Here is a 17,314-nt window from a genome sequence, read left to right on the forward strand (position 1 = left end):
CTGGGGTGTGGAGCCAATGAAGAGGTCACCACCCTGCCCTCGTGGTGTGCCAGCAACAGGGGACCCTTCACTGCTGGCCAGAGCTTCAGTTCACAGCACATTTTATATGCATTATCATCTTGGACGTATAACGCTGGGTGAGGACGGGCAAACCGAGACAGGCAGAGCTGAGACCCACCTTTGAGAGCAGCTCCGCTGTTCTCACCACATGGGGATGCCGCACCCATAGGTTCTGAGTCGATGCTGCTGGGTCAGGGCCACTCTCTTCTCTCCTGTCCTGTGCTTCTCCATTACCTCCCCCCCCACACCTTTTCTTCCTCCTGTTCCACTCTCTTAGTCTCCTCTGATATCCTTCTCACCAGCCAAGACTCCCACAAGTAGTGCTCACTCTCAGGGAGCTTCTGCTAGGCTTGAAGGACTAGAACCCCTGGGTCATATGCCCACAGTCCTGAGCATGCCTGCGTCCTCCTGGGGCTTGCACCTCCCTGATCAGCAGAGGAAAGGGGAGTGACCCCAACCACAGCAGAGGAAGCTGTGGGGGAGGGGCTTGAGAAGCTGTAGGCCAGAAGCCAGGAGACCTGAGCTCTTGTGACAGGTCTGCCAGTCATACCTCAGGGATGTTACTGCCTTGGTTCTCTCACTGGTAAAGTGAAATAATAATACCTACCTGTTGGGGCAGCTGTGAGGGTTAAGAAAATTGAATTCATGGTGCCAGCCACAGCCAGATGTTTAATAAGGGTTGACTGAATGTAGTAGCAGCTGGAACACCAAACCCTCCCAAGGGTTGGACTTGGAAATATCAATATCTCTGCTGGGATAACAAAAACCAGGTAGCACCTGGAAGCATGGACGGAGAGGTGGAAGGGGATGGAGGAACAGTGTCACTGGGCAGAGGCTGTTTATTTTTTGCACCCCTACACCCTCCTCCACCTGCCCGCTCCGACCCCTCCCTGATTTTTGTTTTTTTTTCCCCTGGGCGTCTCAGGATACGGTACTCTGGATCTAGTCACTGGACTCAATCAATGCTTGTCTCTTCATGATCTTGATGAAATCATCTTGTAACATTCCAGAGGCCTCATGAGGGCGTGTGCAGCAATGAGGCACTCATTGAGTCCTGGGATCTCCCTGCCTCCGGCACACCCTGGCAGCAATGGTAATCTTTAAAAGCTGGGGTGCCTGGAGTGACTTCTCCCCAAAATTGCCTTGGTCAGTCCCAGTCTCAGCAGAGATTCAGAGCTCCACCTGCTGTGGTTCCAGACAAATAAGCCAATTACAACATGAAGTGTGTTGGGAAAGTGGGGGAGAGGCCCAAAGTGCAGGAGGAACCCAGGGTCCAGGACAAGGTAGACCCAATTTTGCCCAGAGGGGGTCAAAGAAACTTCCAGAACTGGAAACTTGGAGGATAGAAATGAATGGACTTTCAGTTAAACATTCAAATTGTTTGTACCCAGTTTCAGGCTGCTTCTTTCTGCCTGAACCCTACTTAGATGATAGTAAAGAAATTGAAATAGTATGAACCCACAATATCACAGGGAATGGGAAAGGAGAATCAGTGGACTGGAGATTTCAGCAAGTGTATGGAACAGAACAGTGGAAGGCAGGTAAGGAGGAGGAAGCCACAGGCAGAGACCTCTTTTTCTTAAGAAAACCCTGAAGAAGCTTGAAAATTCATTACACTAGGTACATTGCACGGCAGGTCTGAGATCTAGAAGTAGAAAACCAGGGAGTTATTTGAAAGCTAGTATGTGGAACAGTTGCCTTTGCTTTGCTGCCCTAGGAAAACAAACAAAAAAAATTATTTAAAGAAATTTTAAGGTCCTGGGAAAAAACAACCCTGCACAAAATTCTGGCATGTAGAGGTTCCCAATAAATACTCAGCTTGCTACCCCAGAACCTTGAAATATAGCTTGCCAGTCAACAACTCCTCTCCAGGTGCACAAAGCTCCCCAAATTGTTTGTTTGTTTTTTTAATTGACTCACTTTAAAAATATGAATCAACAATCAAAGATTTATTTTTTAAAACATATAAAGCATATCTTTTTAAAAAGATTTTATTTATTGATTTTTAGAGAGAGGGGAAGATAGGGAGAGAAACATCACTGTGTAGTTGCCTCTCATGCACCCCCAACTGGGGACCTGGCCCGCAACCCAGGCATGTGCCCTGACTGGGAATCAAATCAGCAGCCCTTTGGGTCGCAGGCTGGTGCTCAGTCCACTGAGCCACACCAGCCAGGGTCCAACAACCAATGACTCAAAAGGAGCAAGCAAGCAACAATAACAAGAAAAATCCCAGAGAAAACATATACATAGCTCAGAAAGTGAAAGAGAACTTTAAAAAGTAAAAAATTTCAAACTGTATTTATCCTAACAAAAATCCTGAAGAGACTACATCTATAAAACAGGAATAAGAGTCTATAAAAAAGAACAATTAAAGGACAGGGATCACAGAATTTTAAAATACAATTACAGAAATAACATTTTTAATTAAATTGTTGGAAGATAAATTTGAAGTGTCCAGAAAAGGGAAAAGAGAGGTTAAAAGACAAAAGAAAGGACAAGATAAAAAGAATAAAAGGAAAAGACAAGAAAATTATCAAGAGAATAGTATAAGGGAATTTCACACAACTTAGGAACACAAATCTCCAGAGGATTCTGGATGTTTCCAGCAATGTGAATGACATTGAGCAATGTATGGCACATCGTACTGAAACCAGAACAAAAAGGACATATAAAATCTCCAAAAGCTCCCCCCAACCAAAAAAAAAAAAAGAGTCAACTACAAATAAAACAAAGAATTCTCACAGTAATCTTGGTCTAAGGAGATCATTTGAATTTAGAATTTATTCCCAGCTAAATTAGCAATAAAGTGTGAGAGGAGAACAAAGAATAAAAAAAATTTCAAGCAGAGACTCAGAAAAAATAGGTACCCTCTGTATTCCTTCTCCTCAGAAGTCAAAATTAAGAAGCAAACTGGGAATTTAAAAAACAGTGAAAGCAACCAAGAAAAGCTCAAGGAGACAGCTGGGCAGGTAGTAGGCCCATTGTGGTTCCTAGAAATTCTAGAAAAATAAAAGAAGTGCTTGAAAGGAGATATAATTACAATGTATTACTTGACAGTACAGTAAAGGCACAATGACATCAACTTCTTTTTTATTATTTCCAAGATTTTCCAACAATCACCAGAATTTTTGTTATGATAATAGAATACCAAAGTCATCAATAGTTACAGAACTTGGGAGTTAGAAGGGAAAAGGAGAGCTTGGGACAAACAAGAGCACTGATGCCAACTTCAGAGCGAGGTGTTAACAGAGACCATTGTTAGGTAGCAGCTAGGAATGAGGGGCAGGAGGGGAAATAAAGCAGGAACCTCGCATTACAATCTAACAAAGAACTTAATACAGGAGGCTAGAAGCAAAAGGGAAACGTGTCTCACCAATGAATGCAGCTGTCCTGAGCCCGGTTTGATAAGATTGCCAGGTGCCCGAACATCACAAGCGAAAATAGTGCAGCGGGAAGGGGTCCTGAAGATGGTGCTGGGAAAGGGAGCTTCTGTAACAACTTCACTAACTAGAGAGAAAGGCCTTTATTAAATAAGAAAGCAAGGCTCATTATGAATCCTGATGTGTGGAATGGGGAAAAGGAGGGGTACCTGGAAGCTAACTAAGGTGTACAACCCCCGAATGCTGATAGTTGGGGCACTCAGACTAGCTGAGCACTCACTTGTAGCTTTGCTCAAGTGTGTTGCATAAGTAAACTTGCGATCTCATTTCCACTGTGTGTGTTTGTCTCTCACCTGAATTATTCTCTTGTGAGCCAGAACTGGTAACACCATCGATAATTAATGGAACAAGACATAAAGGTGAACTTTAAAGACACAAACATAATCATGAGAAGAACTACATATGGTGCTAGAGCTTTAAGGTTGAATCACATGAAAATGTTTCTTTTTGGGAAAAAATAATTGAATATTAGAAATTTCATATAATTCAACCTAATATCCAAGGGGGGACCCAAGAAATGAACTTTATTTATAAAAATCTGTGTATTTATTCTTACCCATTTAAACTCCAGTCACTTTCAAATGGAGTACTCTCCATTTGATGCAATACACCTATGAAGATGTTTTTCCCACTGCTCAGAAGAGGTTTTGAACTTGCCGATTTTGATGCCTTTTAGTGTTTCTGCTGTTTTTATTTCACATCTTCCACATTGGCAAAACATTTCTCTTTGAGCTCTTTATTCATCAGGGGAAACAAAAAGACAAAAAAAGTCAGTTGGGGTGAGATCCAGTGAATAGGGAGGGTGGAGCACAGGGGTCATGCCGGTTTTTGGTCAAAAACTGCTGAACAATCAGTGTGGTGTGGGCAGGTGTGCTTGTAAATCACACATCATGAAATGAGCAAATGCATTGAAAGAATCTTTAAAAAAAATTCCCTGAATCTGAACGCAGCCTCTCACAATAATGCCAGCTGGTACACTGATACGGGTCGGTTCCTAGTACACTTACATAGCAGGGGAGGCCTGTACTACAAGGACCCCACATTCCAGAAATAATTCCTGTTTTTAGGGGGTTCCCCCTTGTATATGAGCAGAAATGCATAATACATCAATAAATTTAATTACAAAAAAAATTTAAACCATGTTGTTTCTTACATTTATTTTTTAGAGAAAGGGGAAGGAAGGGAGAAAGAAAGGGAGAGAAACACTGGTTGGGGCAGAAAATCTAATTTAAAAAAAAAAAATGATAACATCTACAATAGCAACAGAAATTCAAAAGAGGGCCCTGACCAGTGTGGCTTGGTTGGTTGGGCATCATTCAGAGAAGTGAAGGGTCGCTGGTTCAATTTCTGGTTGGGGCACATGCCTGGGTTGTGGGTTCAGTCTTCAGTTGGGGCATGTGTGAGAGGCAACCAATCAATGTTTTTCTCTTGCAGTGATGTTTCTCTCCCTCTGTTTCTCCCTCCCTTTCTCTCTCTCTAAAAATAAATAAGTAAAGTCTTTTTAAAAATATGAATTCAGAATAGGGGCAGCATACCTAGGAATAAATTTAACAAAATTTGTGCAAGATTTTTATGAAAAAATTCTGAAACCTCACTAATAGATTAGAAAAGCCCTAAATAAATGGAAAGGTGAACCATGTTTACAGACAAGTGCACTAGGTAGTGTGAAGAATGTAAATTTCCCTCACCTCAAATTAGTTTGCACCTTCATTGCAATCCCATCAGGATCCCAGCAGAATTTTTCAGTGGAGTTTTACATGTTGATCTTAAAATGTGCATAGAATTGCAAAGGGCTCGGAATAGATGAGACACTTCTGAAGAACGAGGTAGAGTTGTGACTCAAACCAAGAAGTTGTAAAGCTACAATAAGAAAGACAGGGAGTGTGGTATAAGATTAGATAAACAGACCAACGGTTAGGCTACAGAGCCCAGAAACCAACCCACGCACATGTGGGAACTCCACACACGACAGAGGTAGTTTTGCAAATCAGTAGGGAAGGATGATGTTGGGATAAAGGGTCGGGGACAATAGGATATAATGTTCATTTGGAAAAAAATGCAGTTGGTTACCTGCATCATATCATGTACAAAAATAATTTCCATGTGGATTAAAGACCGAAATGTGAAAAATGAATCTTGACAACTTTCAGAAGATGTAGAGACTGCTTTTACAACCTGAGAGTAGGAAGAATTTCTTCCTTCCTTCTTTTCTTTCTTTGAAGAATGTTTATGATTTTATTTGAGCTAAACTTATGACAACTGCTGGGTAGCAAAATCTCAATGGATTGAGAAAATGCTCCACAGGCTGGTAGTTTTGCGGTTTATTTTATACATTACAACCAAAGGAGGAGGCATAAGGGAGTTACATGAAATCTGTTGGTGATAGATCAGGGAGCCAGGAGAAAGCAAAGGCAGGGGAATCTCTGAGACTGGATAAAATGTAAAACAAATAGACACATATTTCTTCTACACAGGTGGATATGGGATAGTTAACAGTCAACAATTAACACAATAACAATAACAATGAGGGGATCTGTGGTCTCTGCTTTGGTGGGGTGGCTGTGCCCTGACAGATCCAGGGGGAAAAAAAAGAAATTACTCTACTCTGACATTTCAAAGGTATGTTATCCTAGATGCAAAAAGACAGTAAACAGGCTTAGTTAAGGTAAAGGTTGACCTTTGTCAGGGAAGATTCTAGCCAAGGACAAGGCAACCCACCATGTCTTGCTTTTAGTTAAGAAGTTTTAATTTCAGATCACCCTATGAGGTGACTTTAGGTCTCTGTAAGGCTGCCATGCAGGCCTCCCAAGTCTGTCAGGTTTAGTATGTGGCTCCTTTTTCATCCACATGTTCCCCTTTTGGTCATAAGTCAATCTGAAGGATGCATTTATGACTAACTTTTCTTTTGATAGCATGTTCCCATGGTGCTAGGAAGGCTCATTCTTAGGAAGTCTTAGTGTCAGCGTTTGTCTTGCTGTATGATGGACCACTGGGAATGGGACAAGACCTTAGCTTTGGATAGAAGTCAAGGCTAAATTTTTTTCAAAAGTGAAAAGCAGGGATATGGAAGGCAGTCAGGTTTATGGGCCTTCATTATGAAAAACACTCTGAATTATTTTTGACTGATAAGTTATCATGATCCAAGTTTTTCTCTTTTCTTTTTCATTGTTGTTCTGTTACAGTTGTCCCATTTTTCTTCATTGCTCCCCCCTACCCTGCCCACCCCACTTCCCACATTCAATTCCCTCCCTGTTGTCCGTGTCCATGGGTAATTTATACCTGTTCCTTGACTAGATGCTTCCCCTTCTCCTTCCCTCCCTCCCTCCCCTTTGGACACTGTCAGTCTGCTCCTTGTTTACATGCCTCTGGTTCTGGTTTGCTCATTTGTTTGTATTGTTCATTAATATCCTGTATGATTCAAGTTTTGCGGTCTGTCTCACTTCTCTGTACTTTGCATCTAGAGTAACACTTGCCTATAGTTTGAGGGCACACCATACACTATTTCAGTTTTCACAATCTGACCATGAAATGGGTTCCTATTTACTATGGTCCATCAACTTCCCGTTGGAAACACTCAGTGCCATTCATTATTAATATGATTCCTGCTAGTTGTGCAGTTGGAAGCTGTAACTTTAAGATTTATTCAGGGACAAAGCTGTCAGAACACAATGCTGGAAATTACAATTGCCATCTAAAAATTCTGGAGGCAAGGAGGACAGTAAGAGTCTCATAAGTAAATTCCCTGTGCCTCAGCAGCAGTTATAGAGGGCCACATTTCTATAGCCACTTAAGCTTCCATTTGAATTAATATAGTTAGTAGTCCTTGATGGGTTTGGGTTTAAGCACATTGCCATAATTTGGTTCTAGCATTTATACATAAAATTCTTTTCTCAATATTCCTTTTCCATAAACCTTCTACAGTCTCCCTTGTTCTTCTTAGTTTGTCTCTTCTTACTCATTTGGAAATAGCTAACTTATTAGGACAAACTACTTATTTTTAACTTTTCTTCAACACGCACATCCCTTTTCTTCCTTTTGCAATAGCATTCCTTCTAAATTTCAAGAGAAACCATGAAGACTATTACTGATAATACAGAAGTTCTCTCATACACCTTTAGCGATTATTGACAGTTGGGCTATATACACAAGGTTTGAGAAAAGCCCAATGAACAAGTGTAACCATTATTATGGCCATTATCAGCACACAGGTAAAGACAGTAAAACAAGTAAAGTTCAACATCAATTTGTAGGTATACACATCTTGTTGATGTCTTGGGAAAGCTCTCTATCTCTGATGTCAGTGGCTCCTCATCCTCAGGGGGTCTCTGATCTCCACTGTAGGCAGAAGCAAATGTCAGAGACTGGGGAAGATGTCTATTTGTGGTAAGGTACCTGGTAAGGTCCTTTCCAACAGTTTTGGAGCAGGTCCTGAATTAATGTTTTTTCCAATGTGCAAAAACTCCTGGCTGTAAGTTGTGGTTTTTGAAGTCTTTGTCTCCTGGGAGCGTGCTGTGAAATAAATGTTGTTAATTTATCAGTCCCTATAAGCTGGTTAATAAGGTCTTGATCATAATGCAAAATCTCTCCTTTTAGTAAGGTTGACTCATATTCCCCTTCATCTAGATGCATAGAGTGTCCAGTGACTATTTAATGAGAAAATCTATGTATGTGTTTACCAAAAGAAGATTTCAGGTTGAAAAACATTATATGGGGAGCTTTTAGCCAATGGAGATTAAAAGCTTCTGAAAATTTACCTAGGTGAGTTTTAACTGTACTATTTGTATGTTCCACCAAGCCAGAGTATTGAGGTGATAGGCACAATAAAAATACTGTAGAATAGGCCAAATATTACAAATGGGTTGCATTATTTGCCCAGTGAAATGAGTCCCTCAGTCACAGTAACTCAGAAGGAATTCCCAAATTGGGAGTTAATTTTTCCCAACAATAATTTACTTATTGTTAAGGTTGTTGCTCTCCTGCAAGAGAGTACCTCAACCCAGTGGGAGGGAAAACATACAAATCATAACTAACACACATTTGTATCTTTGCAATTGTGGCATTTGTATGAAATCCAATTGCCATACTTCAAAAGATCTAAAAGAAGTGGGAAATGTCCTTGGGACCCATTGAATGAATTTCCAGGGTTATATTTGGACAGATAGAACACCTGCTATATACCTTACAAGCTATAGAAGTAGAAGGTTTCCAGTAAATAATCTTTTTAAGACCCCAAAGGGTTAGCTCATGTACATGTTAAAGTATAGGTAATTGATTTATTGATGACAGCCATTCTAACAGGTGTGAGGTGATATCTCATTGCAGTTTTAATTTGCATCTCTCATGATTAGTGACATTGAACATCTTTTCATATGCCTATTGGCCATCTGTATGTCCTCTTTGGAGAAGTATTGGCAAGGATATGGAGAAAGGGGAACCCTTTTGCATTGTTGGTGGGAATGCAGATTGATACAGCCATTGTGGAAAGTAGTATGGAGTTTCCTTAAAAAAGTTAAAAGTGGAACTGTGATTCCCTTCTGGGAATATATCTGAAGAAGCCTGAAACACTAATTCAAAAGAACATCAGCATTATTTACAATAGCCAATATTTGGAAGCAGTCCAAGTGTCTGTCCATCAGTGGATGAGTGGATAAAAAAACTTTGGTACATTTGCACAATGGAATAGTACTCAGCCATAAAAAAGAGGGAATCTTATCCTTTGCAATAGTAGGGATCAACCTGGAGTACCAAACTAGGTGAAATAAACCAGCCAGAGAAAGACAAACACCATGTGATTTCACTTGTATGTGGAATCTAATGAACAAAATGAACTAAAAAACAAAATAGTAACAGACTCATAGAAAGCAGGCTGATAGCTGTTGGCAGGGGGCAGGGGGCTGAGTCAGGGAGTAGAGAAACTGGACAGAAAAGAAAAAAACTCGACTCCTGGCCAAGAAGGAGGCGTAGACAGACACGCTGCATCTCCCTCCACAACTAAGAAGGAATACAACTACCTCAAAACTAGAAACAACCAGAACTTCCAGAAAATCAAACTACATGGAAGTCCAGCAAACAAAGATATAAAGAAGAAATACTCATCCAGACAGGAAGGAGGAGCAGGGCCGGGGCGGGGAGAACGCGGTGTGGTGGCAGCAGCAGTGGGCCAGAAGAAAGTTCAGTCCCACGTTTTAAAAAGTCAGGAGGGACACCTGGGGAGCATTCCCAGCTCCTCACCAGACCTCAAAGTTTGCAATCCCAGCACTGGGGAAAACCAAGCCTCATTGTTTCTGACTGTGCAGACCAGTGAGGGTTGGGGTGGAGACAGAAACTGCTGGTCTCAGCAGAGTCCGCTTGAACATCCGCAGACCCACCCACTCTGGGAACAACGGCCAGGGCAGCAGCTAGAGGGGCACCTGTCTGGTGCGGAAGTGGGGGAGGTGTCTGGAAAAGGGGCGAGTGCTGGGGAGGTGGCATTGTTCCCTCTCGGACCCCTCCCCCACATACAGTGCCACAACGTGGTGAAACAGGTCGCCCTGTACTGATTAATCCCTAAGGCTCTGCCCCTTAAACGTAAGAGGAGCGACAGCTCTGCCTGGGAAAAGGAAGCAAACAAACACAGGAGCCTGTCAGAATGAGGAGACAGAGAAGTATGACCCAGAAGGGGAAACGGGTCAAGGTTCCAGTAGGAGAACTAAGCAATGAGGAGATAGCCAACCTTACAGATGTGGAGATAGACAACCTAACAGACACAGAATTCAAAACACTGGTGATAAAGATGCTCACAGGATTGACAGATATGCTCAAGTACAGCAAACGCTTAAGAGAAGAAGTGAAGGCTGTGCTAAGTGAAACGAAAGAAAATCTACACAAAACCAATGGTGAAGGGAAGGAAACCAGGGTTCAAATCAATGATTTTGGAACATAAGGAAGAAAGAAACAGTGAACCAGTGCAGAATGAGGAAGCAAGAATTGAAAAAAATGAGGAAAACTTCCCAAATTTTGTGAAGGAGATGGACATATAAGTCCAGGAAGCACGGAGGGTCCCAGGCAAGCTGGACCCAGAGGGGACCACACCAGGATGAACCATGATTGAGATTCCAAAGGTGAAAGATAAAGACAGAGTCCTGGGAGCAGCAAGAGAGAGGCAGAAAGTGTGAAGCTAAAGGAGCTCATCATCACCAAGCCATAATATAAGAAATGTCAAAGGGACTTACTTAAAAAAAAGATCAAAACTATGAACATTAAAATAACCAACTCACAGCTATCAACAACTGAATCTAAAAAATAAAAACAAAATCCAACTAAACAAACCAGAATAGGAACAGAATCACAGGTATGGGGATCATTTGGAGGGTTATCAGCTGGGAGGGGGTAGGGGGAGAAATGGGGAAATGGTGCAGGGACTAAGAAGCATAATTGGTTGGTACAAAATAGACAGGGGGAAGTTAAGAATAATATAGGAAAGGGTGAAGCCAAAGAACTTATATGCACGACCCATGGACATGAACTAAGGGGAGTGGGATTGCTGGAGGGAAGGGGGGTACTGGGCAGAGGGGAGCAAAGGGAGGAAAAATTGGAACTACTGTAACAACATAATCTATAAAATATACTTTTAAAAAAAGAAAAGGAAAAACTCATGGACACGAACAACAGTGTGGTGCTTGCCAGAGGGAGGGGGAGGGAGGGAGGTGGAGGAGGACATAGGGGGTATAAATGGTGATGGATGAAAGCTTGCCATGGGGTAGTGAAGACACAATACCGTGTACACATGATGTATTGTGTGACTGTGCACCTGAGACCTGCATAATTTTGTTACTCAGTGTCACCCCAATAAATTCAATAAAAAGGAGGAAAAATAAAGTAGAGGCAATTGAGTCCCTATATTAAGGATAAGACTGATTTCTGATTGGGTCCAAGCTATATCTGTTTGCCTGGGTCAGAAGTTCCTCCTTTGGTTGCCATATCCTCTTTTCTACTGCTGCAGCTGTCCACTGGAACTTAGAACAGGAAGGTTTGGAATTCCAGGAGAAACTCACCCAAGCTCCCCTGATGCAAAGCAAGGAGCCAGTGGGGCACAACAGGAAGAATCTCTTAAACAAGATATTTTTACAAGCCCGAACCATAAAGTTATATTGCTAAATTTGACTAGATTAAAATAAAAGCTTCTGTTCCACAAAAGACAGTATAAGCAAAGTAAAATAAGAAGCCACAACCTGAAAAAGGATAGTTGCGAAACATATAATTTACAGAGGATAGTGTCCAGGGTATGCAAAGAATTCCTACAAATCAAAAGGAAAAAGACAAAATGCCCCATTATAAATTGGTCAATGTATATGACAGATAATTCTTAAAAGAAGGATTCTGAAGGTTCAATAAACATTTAAAAATAAATTTAACTTTTCTATTTATCAAGGAAATAAAAGATAGAACAACAATGAGTTACCATTTCATACCTATCAGATTAAAAGAAATTAAAAAGTCTGACATTATTAAGAGGTAGGGATGATATAAAGTAATGGAGAATAAAAAGAAAACAAAAAACACTGGGGATAAATGTCTATCAACAAGAGAACAGATAAATTGTGCTATATTTATTCCATAGACTGTTGTGCAGCTATTAAAAAGAATGAACTAGAGGCATATGCTTCATATGGTTTAATCTAAAAAAAAATGTTAACAAAGAAAAAAATAGTTGAAGAATGCAATATGCAAAGTAGCATCAATTATATAAAATTGCAAAACAGGCAAAGCCTTTTTCAGAGTTACAGATACATGTAGTAGGAATACAAAAACATGCCTGGGAATGTGAAACACCAGGTTTATTAAATAGGTTAGCACTAAGGACAAAAGCAGAGCAATGAGAACAAGGGAAGAGATATGTACAGGAGCCTTCAACTTTATCTGTCATATTTTATTCTGCTAAAAAAAGAAAAAAATCTGAAGTAAATAGGGCAACATAAGAAGACTCTATAAAGCAAGTTGAGGTTGTCCAAAGTTGTTCTCCTTACTTTTCTGAATGTTTAAAGATAATGGCCCTCAGTTTGGAGGGGACACCAAAATGTAAACCCAATGGAAGTGTGTGCTTTGTTTTAACTACTACTCTATCCTCCTACTCAGAAAGGGCTGAATGAATGGACATCTACAAAGGCAATGAGACATGTTAAAACGAGGCATGTTCAAAAGAGCTAATCATAATAACAGCCAACTCCTACTGAGCCTCACCTGCACCAGCCACTGACTTAACTATTTGACCTGGATTATTTCATTCCATCCTTGTAACCATGGAAAGGATCTTTATTATCCTTACTCTACAGGTGAGGAAATGGAGGCTTAGAAAATTAGGTAGCTTGCCTGAGGGCATACTGGTTAGAACGAGTCCATAGTCCATCAAAAAAGTCTGGGTTTTATACTGTAGGTAGTTGCAAAATTTGGAGCAGTGGAAATAAATAAGACAAGGAGGGACATTGAACATATACACACATGGAAGTGAAGGGTGACCAGGAGCAGGTGGTGTGGGGAGGGGGCCTAGTGCCCAACAGCCTTCGAGGGGGACACAGAGCAGGGAATACTGTAGTCTGCCTGGATAGTCAGGAAAGGCTTTACCAGGAGACATATGGACTTGGCCTTGAAGAAGCACCTACAAATGCCAGGAACCTAGCACTTCCCGTACCATGTCCAGTTGGTGTTGTTCAGAAGATCCATTGCTCTGGACTGTGAGCTCGGAGCTGGACTACGCAGGGCCGAGAGCACCCACACATGAAGACAAAGCAGCTAAAGGTAACCTTGAGTTTGAGAAGGTTTGTTCTCACCATTATATACACAAATAAGAAAAAGCAGCTCAGAGCTCTTCTTTAGAAGTCATGACAGCAGTACTTGATTGCTTGCCCTTTGATAAGAGCTAACATTTGAGCATTTACTCTTCATAGGGCACTGGGCTGTCATCACAGGCTTTATTGCCACTAATTCTCACAACTCTATGAACCAGATATTCTTTATTCCTTCCCAAAGATGAGGAAATCCAGGCTTAGAGAATTTAACTGTCTTGCCCAGAGTCCTATGCAGTTCGTAAGTGGTAGAGCTGGGATTTGAACCCACGGTTGTCAACTCTCCAGGCCTTGTTTTAACCACTGTTGCTCACAAGCACAGACATCCATTGAAAGCAACTTGAGTTTTACTGCTTTCAATTGGAAGAATAAATGAGAACGTGATCTGAGCATAAGAAACTAGAAACCAAACGTGTCATTACATTCATGAACACCGGTCACGTTAGGTGTTCCATAATGCTTTGTGAAATGAGGTAGCGTTTAGTTTCAGAAAGTGAAAATCCAGTGTCAATGACATACTACTCTCATAGCAGTTTCAAAAGTCTTTGCAGACAAACATACAAGGACTCTCTGAATCAATGTCCCCACCCCACCCAACCCCACCCTTATGCCAACATGGGAGCACATGTACAGACATGAACATGCATCACATGTGCACACACACACACACACACACACACACTTCCTGGTGAGCTCCCAGTTCTCTAAAATCTGTGCTCCACCACCCTTTGCATGGCTCCTCCTCCTGCTCCTTGGCACTCAGCCCTGACCACTCTGTCCTGGCTCCCATCACTGGGTGCTGAGCTCCTGGAGAGAGGGCCCTGTGTTCTTTGATATCTCCACCTCTCATTGAGTGGGCCTACTGTGAAAATATGCACTGAATGACTGGAGTCCAGCACTCTCCCAAATAGTCCACAGAGATACAACAAGGGAGAAAAAATAGGACAAGGGAAAGAACTGGAAGAGTTCTGTTTTTCCAACACAAGTAGGTAAAGAGAACAATCCATCCTTTCCCCCAGGAAAAGGCACCATCCCTTGTATCGTGTGTATTTATTTTATTAATTTATTGCACATTTGCCAGACACCTACCATGTGCAGGAGCGGAGCCCTGGCCAGGAGCGGGCTGGTTCATTTTCACCCTTCCTCAGTAAACTTTGAAGAGACACTTCTCTCCTCTGGGCACAGGGGCACAAGGATGAGGCAACACAATCCACGTCCCCAGAAACGCACAGTGGAAGGAAGGACGAAGTAAAAGCAAGCGGTCACGATTTACACTTGTAAAGGTTATTCTGCGAAAGGGGAAGTAGGAGGAGACAGAGAGGTGGGATTGAGGGGACAGCAGAAGGCTGCCGGGAGAAGAGAAAGGAAACAACGGCAGCCTGTCTGGATTTTCCCGGAGCCACATCTAACAATACTCTTGTCACGTTTTAATTAATTGTAAGGTTTTCCTGTTGAGTCAAACAAGAGCTCTCTCTTTGATTAATTTTCTAAAGAGCCGGCCGAGTTTAATCATAGCAAACATAATGATCCCGGTTATTACGGCCTGAGTAGCTAAAAGCAGAAAATAAAGACCCCAGAACAGGTTACGGTCTTGACTCTTGCCTTGGGCCACCGGCTGGGCCCACCACGCCCAGGGTTCTGAGCTGTTAGGCACCAAGGCTGGGGGGCCGCGGGCCACGGGCAGAGCCGGCAGGATCGGGGCGGGAGAGTGGGGAGGCGGGCCCCGGGTGCTCAGGCACCCCACATCACTGTCCTGGAGGGCCAGGAGCCGCAGGCCAGCGCGCAGCCCTGGGCCGTGGCACTGCGGGGGGTCGGCTTCGCCCACGAGGCCCGGGTGCTGTCGTAGCCAGCCGAGGAACGGCCTCAGGCCACAGTCGCAGCGCCAGGGATTATGCCCCAGCATGACCTCTGCCAGCCGGGGCAGATCCCCAAACACATCGTCAGGCATGGTCTCTAGCTGGTTGTGGTCAAGCTGGACCTCCTCCAGGCTGCGGAGGTCGCGAAAGAGCGCGCGGGGCAGGGCCCGCAGCTTGTTGTGGCGCAAAGACACTTGGCGCAACCTGCCGAGGCCGCGCAGCAGGCCGTCGGGGAGGGAGGACAGGTTATTGGAGTGCAGGGCGAGCTTCTCTAGTTCACCGAGGCCCCGGAAGGCGCCTCCTGGGAGCGCGCTCAGACGCGGGCTCAGGGTCACCCCTAACTCTTGCAAGCGGCTCAGGTTGCTGAAGACAGCGGCCGGCAGGGTGCGCAGCTGGGTGCCGTTTAGCCACAGCTTCTGCAGGCCCGCCATCTCCCCGAAAAGCACCTCTGGGAGCTCTTTCAGCGGGTTCTCAAACAGCGTCAAGAAGGTCAAATTGTGCAAACGGAGAAAGAGTGCAGAGGGCAGGAATTCGAGCTGGTTTCTGGAAAGAGTCAGAAAGCTCAGGTTGCGGAGTCGGTCGAAAGCCCGGGGCGCAATGAAACGGATGTGGTTTCTGTCGAGCTGCAGCTCCGTTAGGGCGCGCAGGCTATGCAACAGCCCTGAGTCTAGAGAGGTGAGCTGGTTCGAGTGGAGCAGAAGTTTCTCAAGCTTAGCCTGTGCCCCAAGCAATCCTTTGGGCAGGTGAGTCAAATTGTTTCCAGATAAATCCAACAGTTTCAGGTTCCCCAGATGTATGAAGAGGCTACCAGGAAGGAAAACGAGTTGATTGTGATTTAAAACGAGCTCCTGGAGGTTAACCAGTTTTTGAAACATGTTTTCGTCAATGCTCTTTAGTTCATTGTGGTCCAAAAACAACTGTTGCAGGAGCACCATCTTATCCAAGAGCGCTCCAGGAAGATGAGTTATCTTGTTGCGCGACAACCTCAGGGTTTTTAGTTTTATCAGGTCATTGAAGGTGCCTGGGGCGATGGCGGAAATGTGGCTATTTGACAGTATCAGGCGCTGCAGGACTGTCATGCCCCCAAAGCTGTGATTCTGCAAGGCGCCGTGGCCCATTCGGAAAAGCAGGAGGTGCGTGAGGTTGGTGGGCAGGCCGAGCGCTGCAATGCGCGCGACGTCGCCTCCGGAGCACTGCGCCGCGTCTCGGAACATACACTCGCAGGCGGGTGGGCAGGGGAAGGGCTGGGCCCGCAGCAGCGCGAGCACCGCGCACAGCAGGGTGCCCCTTAGCATGTCTGAAACCTGTGGACAACACACGAGGGCAAACGTTCATATTCGATCTTGTAACCCTGGGAATTTAATTTTGCAGAGGCATGATTCTTTCGCCAGGATTATCACTGACTCTGAATGGGATCCTGATACAACCAAGTCTCCCGCTTTCCTGAGGTGTGCAGATTTCCCTGGGTGGTGGGTGAAAAGACATTCATTCATTCTCTGCCATAACGTCTCATTCTTTTGTTTCACTGATTTTCCACTCTCCGTATAAAGTATTGAAATTAAAGCATTTTCAAGCTATAGAAAAACCAATAAGTCTTTACATAGAGAAAATATTACATAATCATTCTTACATTTAAGCTCCAGATATCACAGAGCAGAGCCATTATGAAACAGGTCTGCTCTTGACCTTATACCTTACCCAGGGGTGGCTATAACCTATAACCAAGTCATGAAGGGAACAGCAAAGTCTGTTAAAACAACAGTAACCACCTGATTTCTTTGATCAGAACCGTGTGTATCTGCAATACCAACTACTCTACTAAAATAACGAGCACATCCCCCATAGTGAACAACCTCAGCCACACTGAAGAAAACCAGCTAATAATACTTATCACTCTAAAATGTCATGCATTGTTCCCAGCGCTTTATTTGAATCAGTTAACTTAATCCTTACCTAACCCTGTGAGGTAGATACTATTATCGCCAAAGAATGAAGAATGTAAGGCACAAGAAGTTTAAGTAACTTAACTAGGGTCACACAACAAGAATTTGAGAGTAGTACATATGATCGAACCCTGGCTGGTTTGGCTCAGTGGATTGAGCGTCGGCCTGCGAGCTAAGTGTCGCTGGTTCGATCT

General features: G+C 43.3%; 1 protein-coding gene across 1 annotated transcript; it reads right to left on the minus strand.

Annotated features, from left to right (window-relative positions):
• Nucleotides 1-14,459: 14,459 nt before the first annotated feature.
• GP5 (glycoprotein V platelet) lies at nucleotides 14,460-16,605 on the minus strand. Its single transcript, XM_090282928.1, has one exon. The coding sequence runs from the start codon at nucleotides 16,470-16,472 to the stop codon at nucleotides 14,778-14,780; it is 1,695 nt and encodes a 564-aa protein (XP_090139054.1). The 5' UTR covers nucleotides 16,473-16,605; the 3' UTR covers nucleotides 14,460-14,777.
• Between the last annotated feature and the right edge of the window lie 709 nt (nucleotides 16,606-17,314).

This window comes from Furipterus horrens, unplaced genomic scaffold (genome assembly GCF_987537825.1).
Source record: "Furipterus horrens unplaced genomic scaffold, mFurHor1.1.pri manual_scaffold_1, whole genome shotgun sequence".
Lineage (NCBI taxonomy): Eukaryota > Metazoa > Chordata > Mammalia > Chiroptera > Furipteridae > Furipterus > Furipterus horrens.